The 22,126-nt window shown below is 35.7% G+C and overlaps 1 protein-coding gene across 1 annotated transcript; it reads right to left on the bottom strand.

Moving 5' to 3' along the window:
- Positions 1 to 187: 187 nt before the first annotated feature.
- Positions 188 to 15,456, bottom strand: LOC115434849 (amine sulfotransferase-like). Its single transcript, XM_030156970.1, has 7 exons — positions 15,129 to 15,456; positions 12,874 to 13,035; positions 12,198 to 12,415; positions 8,443 to 8,569; positions 8,257 to 8,351; positions 7,968 to 8,148; positions 188 to 2,628 (listed from the first exon to the last, which is right to left on the bottom strand). The coding sequence occupies exons 2-7, from the start codon at positions 13,028 to 13,030 to the stop codon at positions 2,504 to 2,506; spliced, it is 903 nt and encodes a 300-aa protein (XP_030012830.1). The 5' UTR covers positions 13,031 to 13,035; positions 15,129 to 15,456; the 3' UTR covers positions 188 to 2,503.
- Positions 15,457 to 22,126: the final 6,670 nt, after the last annotated feature.

Here is a 22,126-nt window from a genome sequence, read left to right as displayed (position 1 = left end):
GTCAGCAGCACATGCCATAAGAATAGTTATAAGGAAGTGAGAGTACAGATTAAAACATACAATTTTAGAGGTGCAATAGTGTTTTCATCATAAAGTGATATTGTGTAACGTAAGTGTGAAAACTACAAATCATGTTACAAATCCAAAGTCAAGCCAAGTACATAAAAATGACAAAAGAAACATAAAATAAGACATAATTCTCAAATGTATCATGTTTAATGTCTTCATATAAAGTTGTGTACAAGGACTGTGCCTTTATAGCATACAGTGTCATGTAAAAATATAATTTACACCAGGCAATGTGTGATTTAGAGGTAAACTCATACATAAATACACATATAAATGGATTCAACTGCATTCTACATGAAAACGTCCAAACACCTGTTGCTATCGTTCACTATACATGAATATACAGGAGTAGGACGGCAAGGTGATAGAGGTTGGAAAAAGGCAGTCTAAAGTCCATAATCTAATCCAGTCCAGGTCCTGATGTCCAGACTAGTCCAATAACTGCATGTACATATGCTAAACAAAAAAAACAAACAAACAGATTTACAGAAATGTCTTTGCATTACATACATTCACATTATTAGTCAATATGTCACAACTGTTTTGTTACAGTTTTTGGTCAAGTCATTTATAGTGGTGGAAGTATGGATTGAGATCTTTAAGTAAAAGTACTATGAAAATAATATTTTTTTAATGTTCCTCTGTATAAAAAAAAGTCTAGTACAAACATGGATATTCTTAAAGGTTCAGTGCATGATATTTAGGATATTTAGTGACATTTAGTGGTAAAATTGCAGATTCCAATTAGTCTAGGAAATTTTAGTTCAGACTAAAACATAGCAAGACGGGTATTTGTGACCTTTTCATGTGATTTAGGCGCTGCCAGGTTCAAGGATCTTACCTAAGTTTGTTAAAGACACAAGTGTCCAAATTAAGTATATTTTAATTTTTTTGTATAATTTCACATCATTTTTATCCATTACTATCAGGTCTGTGTGCACATAAAAGTAATAAACAAAAAGCTTAAAAGAAAATCTAGTAAAGAAATCATTCAATCTATTAAATAGATAGGTTTAGATGTTGCACAAAATGGCTCGGGTACATCACCTAACCCGTATAATGCTCTGCAAAAATCTGGTAGGTGATTCAGGTAATTCACATTAATACCACCTGATGCTAAATAAATAATTTAAATGTATTTGGAGCTACAGTTGAAACATGGTGGTCTCCATGCTCCCTCTGTGCATATAAACAGCTCATTCTAACTTGTTATTTCTGTTCATTATACACCAATTAAAGCACAATTCTTAATATTATATTCCACTTCTGCAATAGATCATCCTAAATACCCATAAATATTACACACTGAACTTATTCAATTACAGTTAAGTAGACTTAACTGTAATTGTAAAATGCATTTTACATCAGTAATTAATTTACAAACATATTATATTATATTATATGATTTAGCACAATGTTACTAATTAAACACATTTACTTTCAGTGAATTCATTTTCAATGCAGTCATTTCTCTTGAAATTAGTAATGGAGGAAGTATTGTGATCCTTTACTCAAGTAAAAGCACTACTGGCACACTGTGAAAATACTCCGCCCCAAGTAAAAATATGAAAGTATTATCAGTAAAATGTACTTTAAGCATGGAAATTCTAATAAAATGATCCCAGTCAGTGTTTTACTATGCATTTGGATTCATTTTACAGCTCTATATGTATATGTTTGAGCTCATTTGATCAACTTTAGAAACTGTTTGTGGTTTAATCTGCAGTGACGCATCATATTCAATAAAATTATTTCATGTTTGTTGCATCAGTGTCATGTGAGAACCACATAACCACACATTTACATTAGAAAATCATGAATGTTTTCAATTTCATCACATTGAATTTTTCTGCAAATTCAGGCGAAACTCAATCTATAAAGAAAACGCTTCATCCTTCAGTTTATCACAAACACTTACAATCAATACATGTGGAGATATGTGGTTTTCACAGGACAGGAAAGTGAAGAAAAACTCGAATCTGACAAATAAAGTGGAGTAAAAAAAAAAAAAAGTACATTTATCTCTGAGGTGTAGTGGAGTAAAAGTATAAAGCTGCAGAAAATGGAATGAGTATTTACTTCACATTCCAGCTCTGAAGTCCAAAGAAGACTCTAGAATCGTAAACTAATGCAGTTTATTACAGAAACAACACTTAATCTATGAAACTAGAAAAAATGTGCGGTCCCTTTAACAGGCTGTCAGACCTTTAGCTCTGATTTTCTATTATGTCAACATAGATATCGTATTAATCAGTCTCAAACAAAACCAAACAGTTGCAAAAGTTGTCATAAACCTGCTGAAAGGTCTTACACTGAACTTGTTAAAACCTGCAGAAACCCAGAGAGATGAATAGTAATTAGTCTGTGTAAGATAATGTTGAAGCTGCAACCGCGAGTATGTTCTTCTTTGTGTTGTTATGGGACAAACATCTCATCAAGCAATGTCTCTGATGTCCCAGATGAAGGACAAAGGGAAGTCTTTCATCTCCTTCTGGAAGACCTCATCAAACCGTTCATTCTGGGCCACGGTGAAGTGGTTCTTCCAGTCACCGATTGTGCCTGATTTTAACAGGAAAAAAAAAGAAAGAAGGTTGACGTCATTGATGCATTATTCATCACTGATATTTGGAGCATTTAGTCCTCCAACTACTCTAGAATCAAGAACCTCTTTACCCAAATCATCTGCTTGTGGTGGTGATTTCCTGGAAAAATTTAAAACTAAATGTCCAGATAGGAACCGAACTCTAAACCTTGATGATCATAAGCCATCAAACAATAAACAATATAATGAATTGATGAAATATTTAACTGAAAAATCAACTTATTTTATCTGAATGAAAACCTTAAATAATAATAATAATAATAATAATAATAATAATAATAATAATAATAATACATTTTATTTGCATAGCGCTTTTCGTGGTACTCAAAGACACTTTACATACAGCACATAAAAACAGAAACCAAACACATTGAAAACAGATAAAAAGCAGGTTCAAAAGGCAGGTATGTGAATATAAAACAGTTAAACATTAAAAGCAATCTTAAATAAATTACTTTTTAAAAGGAATTTGAAGGAGTTTAAATAAATAAAACAAAAAAAAATAACTTTTTTGTAAAATAAATAAATAAATAATAAATAATAATAATAATAATAATAATAATAATAATCATAATCATAATAATAATAATAATAGTAATAATAAAACAAAATAACTTGTGTCATCTGCAGATTGAGGCACTTCAGACTGAGAATCCACTTCATGCATGTGTGATTAAATGCTTTGGAAAATGTAAATATATCACCTAATTTATTGTATTTAACTTTATTTAACACCCATGTAAATTGTTAATTTGGAATCTAAATGAAATCATTGAAATCTGACTCGAGCTACTGTCGAAAATTCAGCATTAAAATGACATGGAGTGGTAAATTTCAACCAAACTGCCCACTGGAGGCAGTAAAAATTAAAAAGTAAATTAAAAAATGATGTATGTGGTGAAACTAAATCATTTCAAATAATCAAATAATCAATCCCTTTATTTGGCCCCAATGGGGTAATTGCTGTGCAACAGTGGAAACAACACACAAATACACATCAATCGATCAAAATACATAAGTATATAATAAAATAAATATACTCAATCAGTAAGGATAAAAATATAAATCAAAAGTATAAATATAAAACCACAGGATTTCAAACCAATAAAAACAAAGAGGGTTAAAAACAAGACTACAGGTAGACTATCTTTTTCTCCTGGAGTTTAGTAGTGTAATAGCTGAAGGTACAAAGGAATGCTTATCTGTTAGTTTTAGTAAGTGGAAGTCTGAGAAGTGAACCAGGTGGAAGAAACTGAAACTGTTGATGGAGAGGATGAGAGTAATCTAACAAGTTGGATTCAGCTTTCTTATACAACTGTTTGCTGTAAAGGTCCTGTAGAGTTTTTTGAGCAGTGGCTGTTATCTTAGTGCAGACATTAACCACCTTACTGAGCAGGTTTTTCTGCTTTACCTGAAGTAAATGGAACCAACAAATAAAATAAAAGGTAATCACAGACTCAATAAAAGAACAATGAAACATGGTCGTCAGGATTGAGTCAACATAGAATTTGGACAGTTTCCTAAGACAAAAGAGACGCTGCTGGCTTTTCTTGGAGATCATGTCAGTATTTCTCTCAAATATCATCTTATTGTCTGGTATAGTTCCTAAATACATGTAAGACTATAATCTCTACATCCTGTCCATCAATCACTGCGCTGTCAGGAGAGAGCCGCAAGCGCCTAAAATCTATACACGTCCTTTGTCTTTGATACATTCAGAGATAAATATGAATCTTGACACCATTTTAAAAACTAAAGACTGTGACTACGATGTCATGAAGATGGATATGGATATTTCCTGTGGTGCATTCTGACCATGTTATTTAATCAAAGCAAGATATAAATGTGGACAGCGTAGTAAAATGTGACTTAATGGTGAAGAGTGGAGCAGAAATAGACCCAAATAAAGATTAAATATACAATAACAGTCAGTGATACTCATATCTGTTAATATGAATCCTTAATCCTGCCTTTAAAAAAAGTGCTGTCGGTTGCTTGGGTCCCCTATCTATAAGCACTCTTGCTTCTTCGGGATTCCCTTTCATGTACATCTGTTGTAAACTGCTCATGTGTAATATTTTTTTTTCTTTCTCACTGCATAAATAAAAAAAATAATAAAAAATAAAAAAAAGTGGGAAAAAAAATCAGAAAAAAAATCAGCATGACTATATCAAAATATTAAATCTATGCAAAATAAGCCTTAAGTGATAAATTATGCTTATTAATCTATAACCCCCCTGTGGTTATTCTTAAATTTACTATGTGAATTAAAACATAATATGACTTTAATAATAATAACTTTTTAACCCCTTTAGCCCTATCTGCCCGCCAGCGGGCCTGAAAAATTATATTAACATTCATCTACTATAAAAATATAATAAATCAGGACAATGGATGTTTTTTTCAACTTTTGCTCAAAGTTTAGACCCTAATGTTAATAAAAGTACATCAAAAGTGTATTTTAGTGCAAACTTTAATGTTCAAACATGATTTTTAATCTTTGTGGGGTGAAATATACGCTATTAAAAATCTCCGACATGTACAATTAATTTATGCATATCATCGTCAATCCAGCCGAAAAAAAACAGGCAAGGATAAAAAATTCTAATTTCTCTTTTAGTTTGTTACAGTTTACTCAGGGATAGTAATAGATACAATATTTTAGACAATGGGAATAGATTCTGTGAGGTCTCTAAATGTCCATAGACACCAAGAACATCCATATGAACCTTATTATTGCGAAGTAATTCTTCATTTACTTTGGGTATGTCTTTTTAGGCATTTTTCCCCTGAAAATATGGTCAGGGTTAAACAGGTTAACCCACAGACACACCTCCTCCACCCCTATTCAACTGCATTTCTCTTCCTGCCAAAGATCCAGTTCACAATTCACAGTTCACAGTTTACAGTTTAGTTTAATTAAGGCGTCTGTGACTGAAGGAGCTGAAAATTAATCAATGACACAAACTAAAGACTGTGACGATCAAACGCATCCAATCCAAGCACAAGTTCTGCTGCATTTACTTCACATATTACACCAATAAGTGTATATAGTACAAAACAAATCATCATGTTCTGGCCTAAGATGAAAATGTACATCCTGTCTGTTGATCATTTGTTTTGGTGAACATTCAGAGTTGGTTTATGTGGCAGCTGCAGCAGGAGCATTTGGATGCACCCCAAGTCCAACCTCATAGATCCACTCATGTTAAAATGTTCAAATTTAAGGCAGAAATAAACCTGCAAAACAGACTTTCAGCTGACTTCCCCCCTTCATGATGACTGCTGAGGTGTCAGGTGATTAATGCCATTGCCTCTGTGTGGGTTTGATTGACAGGTAATGCATCTGCTGAGTTACATCATTTGAACACCTGTTTGTTAAATACTTTTTTTTTTTTTTTCATTGACATGCAGCTCGGCTGTAGTTGTCATTAAGTAATTACTCTTACAAGAGTTCCCATTGATGGTATCATCAAATTTACTGGTAATCAATGGATGGGTAATCAATGGGTGATTTTTGTCAGTTTATGACCTTATAACAGTTGTTTTATTACATGTGTTTACATTTTAGCAAGTGCTGCTTGGATGTTTTATGGCAAAAAGAGGGAGACGGTTGTCACGCAAACTGACGAGGAGGAACATGATGATGTCAAATCACACACTAAGGTTGAACATTTTCAATGAGTACTGAACCCACACAGAGTATGCAAACTTCATTCACAAAACATCAAAACAAGGTAAAAAAAAATAAAAAATCTATCACAGCCAATGATGAGATATTTTTTTGATCCCATCTGAATCGTGGCATTGTTTACATGTATGATGTTTGTCAATGTTAAAGATATTTTTTCTAGTCAAGAAAGTCACAGTTTGTTTAAGTATCAGACCTACACAGAAATACATTCATTCATTTTCTGAACTGATTAGTCTTCATGGGGGTGTCGGAGCCTATCACAGCAACCTATGGGTGAACAAAGGGTACTCCCTGGACATGTCACCAGGTCGTAATATATACTGAAGAGAGGTGATCGAAACGCACATCCAAAGAATAAGAGGTGTGCAGGATCCCAAAAAAATGATGAAAAAAATGATGAAAAAAAGTATGATGAAGATCCTCGGCCTGAAACGTCATGTGGTTTAATAAATGTTTTGGGAGCTCACAGGTTGTGCAGACCTTCCATAATATATACTGACACACAAACATTCACTCTCACATAACTTAGATTGACCAATTAACCTATTAGTGTATGTCTTTGGACACATGCAGACATGGGTAGAACAAACTACAACTCCACACACACTAGATTGGAACCCAGGTCCCAGGTTGTGCTAACTACTGCACCACATGCACAAAAATGCAACTCATCCTAAACTCAAGTGACGTCATTGCTTGATTAGTTGATACTGTTCATAGCCGACGATGCCGGCTTTAGTGTGATTAGACCAGATCAGGCCCATTTGAATGTTGCAGACATGTATCATGGGAGATGCAGTCCAAACTGCAGCTGCATCTGTTAGTGTTGCCTTCCCCCAATACATTTAATTAACTAGAAGCACTCGGAGAGCGCAGACCTCCGCCAAGGCTGATCAGTGGGCCCCCCTGTGGGCCCCCCCACCCCCGATCACCCCCAAAAGTTAATCATTTCTTCCTTATCCCATTTCCAACATACCCTGAAAATTTCATCCAAATCTGTCCATAACTTTTTGAGTTATGTTGCACACTAACGGACAGACAAACAGACAGACAAACAAACCCTGGCAAAAACATAACCTCCTTGGCGTAGGTAATGATGATTTTATGGTAGTTTTTTGTGTGTGTACATTTGTCCATGAAGGTGCAAAATGCATCACGGGAGAATAAAACACATCTAAGCATAAAAGACACTGGATTTCAAAAATATAACTAAAAAAGAAACATTTCATGCCAAAATCTGCAACAACAGCCAAAATGATCAACAAACTAGAAGCACTCGGAGAGCGCAGACCTCCGCCAAGGCTGATCAGTGCCCCCCCCCGTGGGCCCCCCCACCCCCGATCACCACCAAAATTTAATCATTTCTTCCTTATCCCATTTCCAACAAACCCTGAAAATTTCATCCAAATCTGTCCATAACTTTTTGAGTTATGTTGCACACTAACGGACAGACAAACAAACAAACAAACAGACAAACAAACAAACCAACAAACCCTGGCAAAAACATAACCTCCTTGGCGGAGGTAATAACAGAAACAGAAGTGTCAAACACTGGTCAGTGGTGTACACACAACGATGAGAAAAAATGACTCTTACACCTACCTTTTCTCATGAATGTTCCCACATGGTGGTTGAGCAGGTCATCTGAAACCTGCTCGTAGTTGGCCTGAGGGATCTTCCTCATGTTCTTGAAGGTGCTGTGCTCCACCACACTCGCTAACTGTTCATCCGTCAGCTCTTTACCCAGGAACAAGGAAATCCTCTCTACAGCTGACTGCAGATTCTAAACACAAACACAGAAATAAAAATGCATCATTCATTATTTGAATCTTTATAAATACTGCATCATATAAAACACAAAATTTGGGAATAAAATGGCTTGGCTACCTACTTGAATCATTTCTTCATAAGTGATGAAGAGTATGTTCATGTCATCCTTGTGAGAATACCAAGTTTTAATGTGGTCAAACCACCTGCCTCCAAACACTGCAATTAGTAATGAGAAACAAAGTCAAGACCAAACAGGAGATATTTCTCATGAATGTTCTATGACTAAACATTGGGTTTGGACTCCTACCATCTCCTCTCATGAATTTCTCAAAGAAGTCATCAAAATCCTTTGGTGTTTCCAGCATGGTTGCAAGTTTGTGGAAGTAGAAGTAAGACACAAGGACATCTTTGGGATTTCTTGCAATATAGATAACCTAAAAGACATCTTAAGTTAGAACTCTATAGATTTACAGAATATTATCCATGAGAATTCTGGAGTCTGTTGGAGCCCAAGGCATAAAGTCCCAAAGGACCCCTTTAACCCACCTTCAACACTGTTTTGGCCCCTTATCTACTGCACAGCACCAGCTTGAATCATTCTCAGCGTCTGTGTGTTTTCCATCAGGTAAAGGTCAAGGATATTACTTGTTTTTTGAACCTATATTTGTCATTACTTATCTTGAAGTTTAACATGAGCTAAGATGGTACTAATACTATAAGCTATATGAAAACACTGCAAACTACCAATTGGTCACAAATAATCATCACTATGTCTGTACTACCGTACAAGATCAAATATCCAACTTATGTCCTATAGTACCTGCACCTATATTCGCACTTAACACCATCTACAATGTATGTGACTCATTAAAACAATATAAATCAGCAACACAATGCAAATAGTTTTCCCCCAATTTCAGAATAACAATGGGGTACACATTTTAGGATGCTGATGTGGAGTTTATCAGCCCTTACGGAGCCCCTAATGGCTTCTTTTTCTTGTTCACAGCTGCCCATCTGTATATTACACAACACATTATCCTAGTGTGAAGTTATCACACTGAGGGACTGACTGACTTCTCTTAGTGGATGTTATGCAACTGTACAATTTCAGCACGAAACACATTGGGTCATTTGTAGTTTATCACTTTATCAGACGGTGCATCTGTGTGTTCATTCCAACACTCTCTAGGGAACTGAAAGCAGCCTCTCGTTTGGGTGTGCTGCATTTTCTTCAACCACAAGGCGAGAAGTCTCAAGATCTAAGTACAACCAAACAATGCTAAGTAAACTAAATAAAGGCCAAGTAACTGTTCTGTTGTCATAGTCATAGCAAAACTCCTCCCTTCAGAGAAACACGTACACAGCACCAGATCTTGGCGCTCCAGGCAGATAGACTACAGAACAGCAACACCATTACATGAAACTCACGGTGAAGTGGTCTGCGTTTAACAGCTTTAAATGCATAGAGTTGCTCCTAAAGGGTTTCTCAATCTAAACAGCAACAAAAGATATAGAAGTAGACGACAGTATCATAGATGTTTTTACGTCTCAGTCAGTAGGCATCATCACTAAAGGTTAATTTATGTTACGTCAAATGACATATTCACTTCAAAACACCCACAATTGACATTACGAATACAAAGGATATGATGCTACTGATTAAATTTAAAGGTTGGTTCCGTTGAATAAAATAAGGAATTCCTGTGAATTTTAATATTAATGCAAATATTTGTTATAATGCAAGCATGTAAGTCACCAAAATACATACCATAAACACTGCTCATTTTAGATTTTGAAGTGTTAACAGCTATGTTATAGCTTTAATGGTTAAAATTATGTCAGAGCAGATGCATTTAATTGCATTTCAGTGTAAATCCATTATTTTAAAAATTTTATAAATGACAATAAACTAAGGTCTCTGATTAACAGGTAGCTCCGGTGTCGGACTTATTCATTCAGTGTCTGTTTACTGAATAAGACTTCTGTATATTTTGAACCTTGACCCTAGCTGTGTTTAAGATCATCAGTTATTGGTATGTACAATACTGTTCTCAAACACTGTTCTTTCTGTCATTTATTGAGGTATTGAGATCACTTTGTGGCATTAAACATGACTCTGGGAGCTGATGTGGTTGTTATTTTCAGTAAATTAGCATTAGCTTCACAAATCCCCCCGCTGCACTCCATTACCCACATATTATTACCTGTTTCCAAAAAAACCCATATGGTAACGACAACTCAAGAGCTCAAAACTACAGTCAATAAACCAACAGGTGACGTCACAAAGCCTTCATCCAGTACATATTTACTGTCTGTGGTTTTATGTCATTTTTAACTAATTTCAACTGGAAATCTTATAGCAAAAACACATTTTAAATCAATTTCAAGCAGTGGTTGTCACCTGCAGATGCACTGTGGTGGTGCTGTAGACAGGTCCAGCACCAACCACCAAAGTTCTGGGTTCTTTAGCCACATTTAGAGCATTTGAGAAGTTGTTTGGGTGGAACATTAGCCCATGAGGAAGTACACTATCAGTGAAATGATTACTCCAAACAAACTAAAACATCACAAATAGTCATGGTTCATGTCGAAACTTGTGCTTTTGGCAGTGTACAATTGCAGCTCTGAAGTTGTTGTTCTTTCACATAGTGAGGGGGACTTTTTAATCCTTTATCAGGCAAACTGTTTTTGGTAATTTCCAAACACATTAAATACGGGGCCTATTTCAAGCCTCTGCCAAGAGGAAATGCATGCCGCCTGCAGTGGAGGTGCTCCATGAGAGTGATAGTAAGAGTTACAGTTACAGTGAGGCAACAATCTTAGGTCAAATGTGGTCTACAGCATCTGCAAGGTCCACCTCTGCATGGACAGTGAGTGTATCTGCTTTGTTATGTACCATAAAGTAATAGCCAAATGATGTTCAGAGTGATAATGTGTTGACAGTGTCTGTATCAGCACTTATGTTGTGATGTTCCAAAAGTGATGTTCTAATGTTGTAAAATACATGTTCCTTTCACTTCATATGTGTTTTTCTCCATATGCGAACCAAATATGGTAACTTCACTGACCTTGATTTTCTACATAACAATAAAATAATTTTGAAAATGTCACAAAAGTAATGAAGTCTTGTTATGTCCTCCAATAACACACTAAAGTTGAAATTTTGAATTTTGAAGAGTATTCAATGAGTGTCTTATAAAGGGTTAAAGTGAAAATGCTCAGATAGTGAAAGGAAGCAAAATGACAATCCTGCCACCTGCTATGTAAATATCTACCCTTATTCCAGCAGAGTACATCCAGCGTGCCAGACTACAAAATTTGTTCAGTTCAAATTATAGAATTATTTTCCTCCACCAACGAGGTTATGTTTTCATCGGGGTTTGTCTGTCTGTCTGTCTGTCTGTTTGTTTGTTTGTTTGTTTGTCTGTTAGCAAGATAACTCAAAAAGTTATGGACAGATTTTCATGAAATTTTAAGTAAATGTTGATACTGGCACAAGGAAGAAATGATTAAATTTTGGTGGTGATCGGGGTGGGGGGAGGTGGATTTTTTGTTTGTTTGTCTGTCTTTTGTCCCCCTGTCTGTTGTCCCCCGCCCCCCTGGGCCCAGTCACCACCAAAATTTAATCCTTTCTTCCTTGTGCCAGTATCAACATTTCCTGAAAATTTCATGAAAATCTGTCCATAACTTTTTGAGTTATCTTGCTAACAAACAAACATGCACGCATGCATGCACACACACAAAGCAAAGCGATCATAATACCTCCTGGCAGAGGTAATGATTAAATTTTGGTGGTGGTCGGGTGGGGGTGGGGGTGGGGGGGCAGATCTGCCCTGGCGGAGGTCTGCATTCTCTGACTGGTTTACTAGTTTTTACTGTATTCTGTCTCTTGTGGCTGAGGCATGGTTTAAATGTGTCCTCACTATATACACACACACTAGTCAGTCTTCCTCACATGAGGAATTACATCTCATCCCAAATACTGTTTGTTAAATAATCTTGGTCCTTGACAACAGTGATGTGGCAGAATAGAAATTTCCAGAGGCGACGTGGACTGACCTTGCCTTTCTTCTGTCTCAGAGCCAACGGCATGAATTGATGCAGCAGATGGGTGACCCTGAACCTGGGTGAGGGCGCCGTGATGAACGCCTCTCTAGTGCCAATCACCTCAATCCAGGGGACGAGGTCAGCGTTGGAGTAGTTACTGAATTTATTGATGGCCGTCACATCTCCCTTGGCCTCCAGGAGCAGGAGGATCTGCTGCATCCAGATGGTCCCTGTCAAACAGAACAAACATTTCTATCTCCTGGTCTCTTTAGGAAGCATATAGGTCAGCCTTGTGTTTACACATCTCGTCACCTCAGTGAACCTTTGTCCTGATTTCTCTTTGAGTGTTTACACAAAAGACACTTGTCTCGCTTGATCACTTGATACCGTGGTCTTTGCAGAAATCAATTTGCAACGCACAAAGAAGCAGGACATAATCTGAAAATGCTGCACATACTAATCAGCCCTGTTCTTTCACGCTGACCGTAGGTGAACTCCCACAGCAGGAAACCGGACTCAATAAACTGTACTGAATGAAAGTGTCTCCACTGGTGTTGCTTATCTTACTTTATCTGTCAGCATGTTAAACCTGTTACAGATGAGTTAGTAACTAAAAGGAGGAAAAGTCAGGTAAGGACAGTGTTGCCTTACTGTGTCTAAAATTTTCCCATCTCTGGTTTCATCTCACCTGATTTTGGGTATGTGACCACAAACACATCCGAGTCCCTGATCTCCAGGTTGCTGATCTGGTCCACATCGTCTGGATCATGAGTCCCTTTGATTAATAAGAAGCCTTTATGTGGCACCAGTTCATTATTCTGACTGTCTGCCTCTGTTAAATCCATGACACCTGAAGCAAATTAAGGAAGAAGACAGGTGTGTTGAATGAGATTTCAGATTGAGCAAAATGACTCATGTACATTATGAAAAGACTTAAATACAGTCAAAGTTCTGCATTCAACCCCCTTATTTAAGTAAAATATGTTTTACTATATTTTATAAAGTGTTGGTTGTTTAATCTATTCCTAATTCCTGTGAGAACCATGCATTTATTTTCATGAGCTGAGAAAAATAAGCATGGTTTAAGCTTTTATGATGATGCATTTTCCAATAAGTTTTTAGAGTTTATTTAGTTTTAAAAGGAGGGGGATTTTTCAACCCATTAAAGGAACACTTCATCCTTCAGTTTATCAGAAACACTAACTCATGTTGATATATGTTTATGTCATGTACATAACATATGTCATGTTTTCCCTGGAAAGAAAAGGGATGAAAAAGCATCTAAAACTAATAAACATCACAAAATGCAAAAAAGTACCCAAATATATGCATAAAACTACTGTGTGTTGTGTATTAAAAGCTTCTCATATCATCCATTGTCAGGATACAGTTTGACATACTTGTACTTTCCTCATCCATTTATATTTTATGCGTCTTTAAGTTCTCCATTGTATCTTTGGGGCAAATATTGCGCATTTTAATTCACTGCATTTACTTGACACTATATACTTTTAACACTAATAAAATAAAAATAAATATGCTTATAAATCATTCAATGCTGCACCCTATTGTAACCCTGCTGTGCACAAAAGAATAACCTACAACATTAAATTAAGTTGCATGTTATATTCTATATTATAACACTTTTAAAGAAGCCATTCTGTTTAATATTTGATACTTGAAAGCACATTGTGTGTTTCTACTTAAATGATCTATTAAATCTTTTACTATGCGATGTGTATACCCTTAATTTCACAACCACTTTACTCTAAAACTAACCTCATAAAGTATTTATATGTAGTTTGTAACCAAGTCAAAGTCATTGTAAGAGTCCCCACACATGGTTTCAGGCTCAGCATTTGTCCAGATCAGTTTACTGCTGCACCTTTCTCTTCTTGTCGGTCTTTATTCTGTTATAAATAGATGTTCATTGTTGCTTGTCTTCATCTGTCAGCATGTTAGACCTGTTACAGATGAGTTAGTATACAAGGAGCAAAAGGCAAGTGAGGACACAGTTGCCCTTTTCTACTGAATTACATCAGCATTAATAATTTATGAAGTGCTTACAACCTAATAATGAGTAATTAACCCTTTCATGCACGATGGTCACTCCAGTGGACAGTTATTCTACAGCTGTTCTCTTGTATATTCATGGGTTTTGTTGTTTTAGTTCATATCAGCTGACACATTTGACCCTTATGCATCATCCCATACACTGCATTTGATAACATTACTGTAACTTTGCTGTTCTAGATAAACCTGATCTAACATGTTTGAGTGTAAATCAATTCCTTGTTAGCGTTATTAGACTGCCATTAACAACAATTTTTTTTTTTTTTTTTTTTTTTTTTTGGCATATTATCACCATGAAGTGAGTAATGACTAGTACAGTATGTTAAAATGTGAGAAAACATCAGATTAGCAGCATTAAAATGTGTTTATTTCACAGTTTTTACACCGTATATCAGTAAATACATGTTTCTTTGTTTCAGAATTTAAATGCATGGTTTCCAGCTGAGTGGACATTTTTGCAACTCCATGAAAAAATGTTCAATCGCATTGTTTTTTTGATGCCTAAGGAGGAATAAAATCACTCAAAAAAAAAAAAAAAAAAAAAAAAAAATCTTGATAAAGGTTCTCATAATTCATGCATGAAAGGGTTAATAAACCCTTTATGAGAGCAGTTTTACTTCATAAATAAAGAAATATAAATAAATCAAGTAAAATGCCTAAAATTGTACTTGAGGAAATATATATCACATAATATAAACTGATGAATAAAATCATGAAAATGGAGAACAGAATACATTTGTAGTGAAGTGTGATTAAAAGTTGTTGGAGCACAAGTAAATAATCCTACTAATCCTTTTGATTTGTAATAATCGCGTAAAAAACAGATTAAATAATGAATATATGTGAAGTATATGTATATAGATTTCCTACCTGTTCTTCTCGCTCCTTTGTAGCTATCGCAGATCAAACCACGTCCTCAGTCCAACCTCAGATTCCTTATGTGAACCCTGATTAATGCTATAAATACCATTTGGATGTCCCACCTCTTCTTCCTCTTCTTGTGTGTTGAACGTAGAGATGCGCACTGGCAGGGAGGTTTGGCCCACTCATGGAGGAAAGAAGGAAAAAAAAAAAAAAACAAAAAACGTGTTGATATACAAACAGCTTTTCAATCCTCACCACAGCTCGGCACAAAAAGTGATGAAAGCAAAAACTGAGTACGTGAAAGAACATCCCGGGTTCAGTCAGCCCCGCGCAAAAAAAAGGAGCCTTGGAACGCGCAAAGACGCACGGTCACAGGTTGTCCCGACTAAAACCGTCACGGGAGTCAATCAGACGCAGGAAAAACATTCAAGTGCTTATGCAATATCAAACCAAAACAAGAGAGTAGTGTTGCATAAGCAGCCCCGTCGGTGCAACATGTGAAGCTGCATTTGTCCAAATAACGCAGGACATACAGTAGAAACAATATGGAAACTTTGGCACATGAATAATCTGTGGCAGCTTGTCCAGATCAGCAGGACTCTGCAATTTCACTGTTTTCCTACGGTGGAATAAGAACATTTTACACAAGTTGTTCAGCACAAATGTGAGGAATTTGTATTTTCCATTTTTTGCCTCGTTCCAGTACTTTTCATAGCTAAATACTGTACTTTTTATTCCATTGTTCATCCATCTCTGACCCAGTGATTATTTCCCAAATACGTTGAAGGGTCTCTTCCTTCTTCTGATGAATAAAGTCCTCTTTAATTTGCTGGAAAAATAATTTTTGTATGGCTGCTACCTTGGTCTGGTATCCCTTGCACAAGATATTTTTGATTTTAATGGGAATAAAAATAAACAAGTAAATATAAATGACTGTCACAAAGCTGAAAAGGCCTGTTTTTCTGAGTTGCTGTTTCTCACTAAAATAAACATGATCTTGAAGAATTCATTCGTAATTCATTGCTGTAAACTGCCAACAGATCATAAAGTAGTTTATAGATATAATAGTAAAACACCGACAGGGAGAATTTTAGTGCACAATGAGCACTTCAACCTTTCATACTTTAAGAACATTTAGTACACACAAATTATAAGACATAAATTGACTCTGCATGTTTGTCTTTGTGATTCATTTGTTAATTAAAGTCTTTGGAATGTGTAAAACACATAAAACACTGGAGGCGGCAAACCTGAACCAAATTCAAATATACTTTATTGAACTTTTGCCCATAAGTTTCAAGTTCTACTTGTTTTCAGAGTGGTGTTAGTATTTTAACTTTTGTAAAAAAAAAAAATTAAAAAAAAATCTGAAGTACCTCCACTATTGTGAATGACTCATGGCTTTAAGTGGGGAGGTGTTGATGTTCTCTGCCTGACCAAAGATTATTTTATTACATCTATTCAGGATTTTTTGTTTGTTTGTTTGTTTGTTTTTTTGGAAGAATGGCAGGTTTGTGACTTGTGGTTTGTGACTGTTACAGATACACCTCAGCAGTAACAACAGTAAGGTGAACATAATAAAATTAGATTCAAGACTCGGACACATTTAGGACCTGCCCTTCACTTTGGACTTAATAAAAAAATAAATAAAATAAAAAAACTTACACAAGTAATGACAATAAACAGCTTTGTTGCAGTTGCAGTTGGTTGCAGGGTAAACATTAGTGACAATCACACTGTGCACACTGAAAATAATACAGATCCTATATTGAAGTAAAACTAAAGTATGTTTATTATACATGAAGATGCAAGAACAGGATGACAAAATGTTCAGCACGTCTGAGCAACTATTGCTACCATTCACATTAAATGAATATGTAAGGCAGTGTTTTTCAACCTTGGGCTCGGGATCCCATGTGGAGTCGCCTGAAATTTCTAGTAATTGATTAAAAAACAAACAAACAAAAAAACAAACAAAAACTTACAAATAAAAATATATGGTGAGTTGAGAGAGACAATCACAATACATAAAAGATATGACAAACTGTGAAACTGAAGCACTGTGGTTCTGTTTATCTGTCAAATGTTCATTGTGGTCAGTTTCAGATGCTGCAGCTCTTTCATAATTCATAGTTTGAGTTCTTGTTTGTTCAGTATTAATTGTCAGCCTTGTAAATCCAAGCTGGACTGACTGTACATATCCTGACCAAGGAAAATAAAATTCTCACTTTGTGCAGTAATCTACACCTGGCTTTACTGCCTCCGTCCATAATAATATACATTATATAAACTAAATGTCATTTAAAATTAACATTTATTTGCAACATAGTATAGCAAAACTATTACATGATCAAAAAAAAAAAAAAAAAAGTCTCCGTTTTGAATGTCTGGGGTCACCAGAAATTTGTGATGGTAAAATGGGGTCACGAGCCAAAAAAGGTTGGGAACCACTGGTGTAAGGCCACCGTGGTAAAACCCTGAGCAGAAGTTGCACAAAGAAATTGTTTCGCAAATCTCAAATGAAAATCAAATAAACCACGGCTCAATGACAAGAGTTTGTTGTCATTTTATTCACAGTGAGGTTAATGTTTTGCCACCATAATAACATATATTTGTGTACAGTGGTTGTCCTCCTCTTGGGTCCTTGTCTGTTCTTTTTACTCCACTTTTCTGTCTCCTATGTTTCTGATCTCCAATCCAAACCCTCCTCTCACCTGCACTCCCACCCTTTACACCTGTGTCCCAGTCAATCTATCTACAATACCCATCTTCCCTTTGTTTCCTGTCAGTTCATCACACACGTTTTCACAAGTCAGTCCTTAGACTTGTCTCTTCTTGTCTTAGCTGTAACTTCTGTGTTTCTTTGGTGCTTTAGGATTTTTTTTCCCCACTTTTTTATTCTGGATTGTATCCTCTAAACTCAAACTGCTGTTCTAAATTCCTTGTTTTTCCTTGCAAGTCTGCATTTGGGTTGTTCCCTTTCGTTTCTATCATTTTGTTATAATTCTGTTCTGCAGGACCCCTCACACATCCTCCACTCTTAAATTAGAGCCCTCGCCATTTGGAGAATTATGCATTAGCACCATGGTGTACTGTTTTTATTCTATCACTTATTTTAAACTTGTTATTTTTTTTACTTCTAACATATAAACAAATGTTTTGAATTTCTTTTGTTGTATATTATTCCTGTTTTATTTTTTTCTGTGTGTGGGTGCAACTGGGTCAGTGTCCAATATCAGACAATCAGGACTGCAGAGAAGATCACTGGTGCTGATCTGCCCACCATCCAGGACTTCTACACATCCAGCGTCAGGAAACGGGCAGAAAACATCGCAGCAGACCCCTCACACCCCGGTCACAACCTGTTTGAACTTCTTCCCTCTGGCAGGCGATATAGAACACTGTACGCCAAAACAGCCAGACACAAAAACAGTTTTTGCCCCCAGGCCGTCACTCTGATGGACACTTCATGACTCATCCAGAGTCAATAACCCCCTGACCTCAATTCACCAACTCACAGACTTATATTTTTGCACTCTGTATAAAACTGTCTAATTTGCACTACGTAAAAAAACTCTATTTGTACTGCAATTTTTATATATATATATATATATATATATATATATATATATATACATATATATATATATATATATATATATATATATATGTATATATACTGAACAAAAATATAAATGCACGACTTTTGTTTTTGCTCCCATTTTTCATGAGCTGAACTGAAAGATCTAAAACTTTTTATGTGTACACACAAGGTTTATTTCTCTCAAATATTGTTCACAAATCTGTCTAAATTTGTGTTAGTGAACACTTCTTTGCTGAGATAATCCTCCATTCACCTCACAGGTGTGGCATATCAAGATGCTGATTAGACAGCACGATTTTTGCACAGGTGTGCCTTAGGCTGGCCACAATAAAAAGCCACTCCAAAATGTGCAGTTTTATCACACAGCACAATACCACAGATGTCACAAGTTTTGAGGGAATATGCAATTGGCATGCTGACTTCAGGAATGTCCACCAGAGCTTTTGTCTGTGAATTGAATGTTCATTTCTCTACCATAAGCCATCTCCAAAGCTGTTTCAGAGAATTCATGAAGAAGACTGTGCGAGGAAAATGGTGGTCACACCAAATACTGACTGGTTTTCTGACCCCCCTGGACCACCCAATACAGTAAAAGTGCACATTTTAGAGTGGCCTTTTATTGTGGCCAGCCTAAGTCACACCTGTGCAATAATCCTGCTGTCTAATCAGCATCTTGATATGCCACACCTGTGAGGTGGATGGATTATCTCAGCAAAGGACAAAGGAGAAGTGCTCACTAACACAGATTTAGACAAATTTATGAACAATATTTGAGAGAAGTAGGCCTTGTGTGTACATAGAAAAAGTTTTAGATCTTTCAGTTCAGCTCATGAAAAATGGGAGCAAAAACAAAAGTCGTGCATTTATATTTTTGTTCAGTGTATATATATATATATTTACTGGGTGGGGAAGCAAAATTTACAATGAACATTTTGTTGTTTTTTCTCAGCAGGCACTACGTCAATTGTTTTGAAACCAAACATATATTGATGTCATAATCATACCTAACACTATTATCCATACCTTTTCAGAAACTTTTGCCCATATGAGTAATCAGGAAAGCAAACGTCAAAGAGTGTGTGATTTGCTGAATGCACTCGTCACACCAAAGGAGATTTCAAAAATAGTTGGAGTGTCCATAAAGACTGTTTATAATGTAAAGAAGAGAATGACTATGAGCAAAACTATTATGAGAAAGTCTGGAAGATACTATTAAAGAAGAATGGGAGAAGTTGTCACCCGAATATTTGAGGAACACCTGCGCAAGTTTCAGGAAGCGTGTGAAGGCAGTTACTGAGAAAGAAGGAGGACACATAGAATAAAAACATTTTCTATTATGTCAATTTTCTTGTGGCAAATAAATTGTCATGACTTTCAATAAACTAATTGGTCATACACTGTCTTTCAATCCCTGCCTCAAAATATTGTAAATTTTGCTTCCCCACCCTGTCTGTACACACACACACACACACACACACACACACACATATACATATACATATATTTTCACAGACTGTATTCCTGTACATATCCACTCATTGTATAAATACTTCAATTTGCACTTTCTGTACATACTACAATGTAAAACCCACTGTAAATAATATATAGATATATTTTTAATAGACCGGACCCACACACCCACTCACTGTATAAAAACTCCAATTTGCACCCTTTACATAGCACATTGTAAATCCATTGTAAATCTCAACCCATTGTTGTCTCTGTCTCCAGTGGACTGTTTGTCTATGTTGTGTCTAGGTCCACATGTTGTCTGGGTTCATGTCGAAACTGTATGTAGAGAGCAATGCAAAAACCAAAGCCAAATTCCTTGTATGTGTTCACATACTTGGCCAATAAAGCTGATTCTGATTCTATATGTCATGTTAGGTTATCTCAGAACTTCTATTCTATTCTATTCTATTCTATTCTATTCTATTCTATTCTATTCTATTCTATTCTATTCTATTCTATTCTATAATCCTTACATCTGATATTGTTAGATTCTGTATGGTTGATGTTCATGCATGTTGAACAATACCCCTGTACTCAATTATTTGATCTGAATACTTCTACCACCTATTGAAGCTCTAAGTAATGGGGGCAGTGATAGAACAATAGGTTATGGAAAGTTCAACCACAAATTCTGGCCTCGCCTCCATGTCCTTAAACCACCCACACTAGCTCCAGCTCAGTGGGAGAACCAGCTTTGGAGACTCAGTGTGTATTTATGTTTGTTTTATCAGTCATTGGAGACATTGTCAGATCCTTTACTCTGTTCCTCACTGAAGTACAAATACAGCAAAGGGAAAATACTCAATAAGATGGAAAAGTTCTGGATGAAAAATTTAGTCTTATCCACAGACAAATTTCCAACAGCTGCCATATTGGGAAAGAAGATTTATAGAGGAAGCATAAAAAAATACAATATTTGTTTGGACTAGCTTTTGTCTCCATTAAAGGTTTAATACTTAGCAACTGGAGGATGAGAAAATGACCTTATTTCTGTAGAGCTCATGTCTTGATTTGATGTTTATGGAACAAGCAGTATTGATTTTACAACATCTGAACAAAACGCTGAGTAATTTAAGTGTTTATATACTTTTTGTTGTGTTTCATTTGGAGCGTTATCAAGCTGCAAAGATAAAAGAGATCCATGCACAAACTGGCAGTCGCTTATAATGACTCAATAAGGATACTGCTGAGGGTCCCATGACATCATCGTGCAAGTCAGATCTTTGTGGACTGTGGCGTTCGATGCTGCGCGGCTGCTATTTATCATGCTTTATTTATTCATGTGCAGAGTTACAAAATGATTAAACTCAGTTGTGCAAGCCTTGGTCTGTCCCAAGATTAGTTTTGTCAGGTTTACATCTAAAATATGGTCTCACTGGTGATTGAGCCTTTATGTACAAGCAACACATGGATTTATACTATTCCTTTTTTTTTTCTCTCTCTTTTTTTTTGTTTTATCTTATCCTATGGACCAAGTTTTGTGTCCTTAATAAAGCTTGAATGAATGAAGTGTTGCTCAACTACATGAGGGTCGTAGGAAACCATTTATTATTTATTTTCCTGAGCCAGTTAAACCATGTCCGACTTTAAATTTTTTTTTTAATCTATTTATTTATTTATGTGTTTATTTTTAATTATTAATATTCATGGGTTATCCCTCTACCAAGAAAACAGTTCCTTCTAATGCAGTCCCACAATTTAACCACAAAAAAACAGTTGTTATCTAAAAATATGGGAGAATGTAATAAGTAATTGAAAACCAGACTTTTTAAAAATTATATTCCTTAAAGGTTGTACATATTAAATTATTGCAAAATTAAATCACATCTTACATTAATATTAACTATTAGTAGCAAAAAACGTCTTTGCACCATTTATGTAAATAGTA

Source organism: Sphaeramia orbicularis, chromosome 16, assembly GCF_902148855.1.
Source record: "Sphaeramia orbicularis chromosome 16, fSphaOr1.1, whole genome shotgun sequence".
In the NCBI taxonomy this organism is placed as follows: Eukaryota; Metazoa; Chordata; class Actinopteri; order Kurtiformes; family Apogonidae; genus Sphaeramia; species Sphaeramia orbicularis.
The sequence above is the reverse complement of the archived record's forward strand: the minus strand, read 5'-3'. Positions and strand labels throughout refer to the sequence as shown.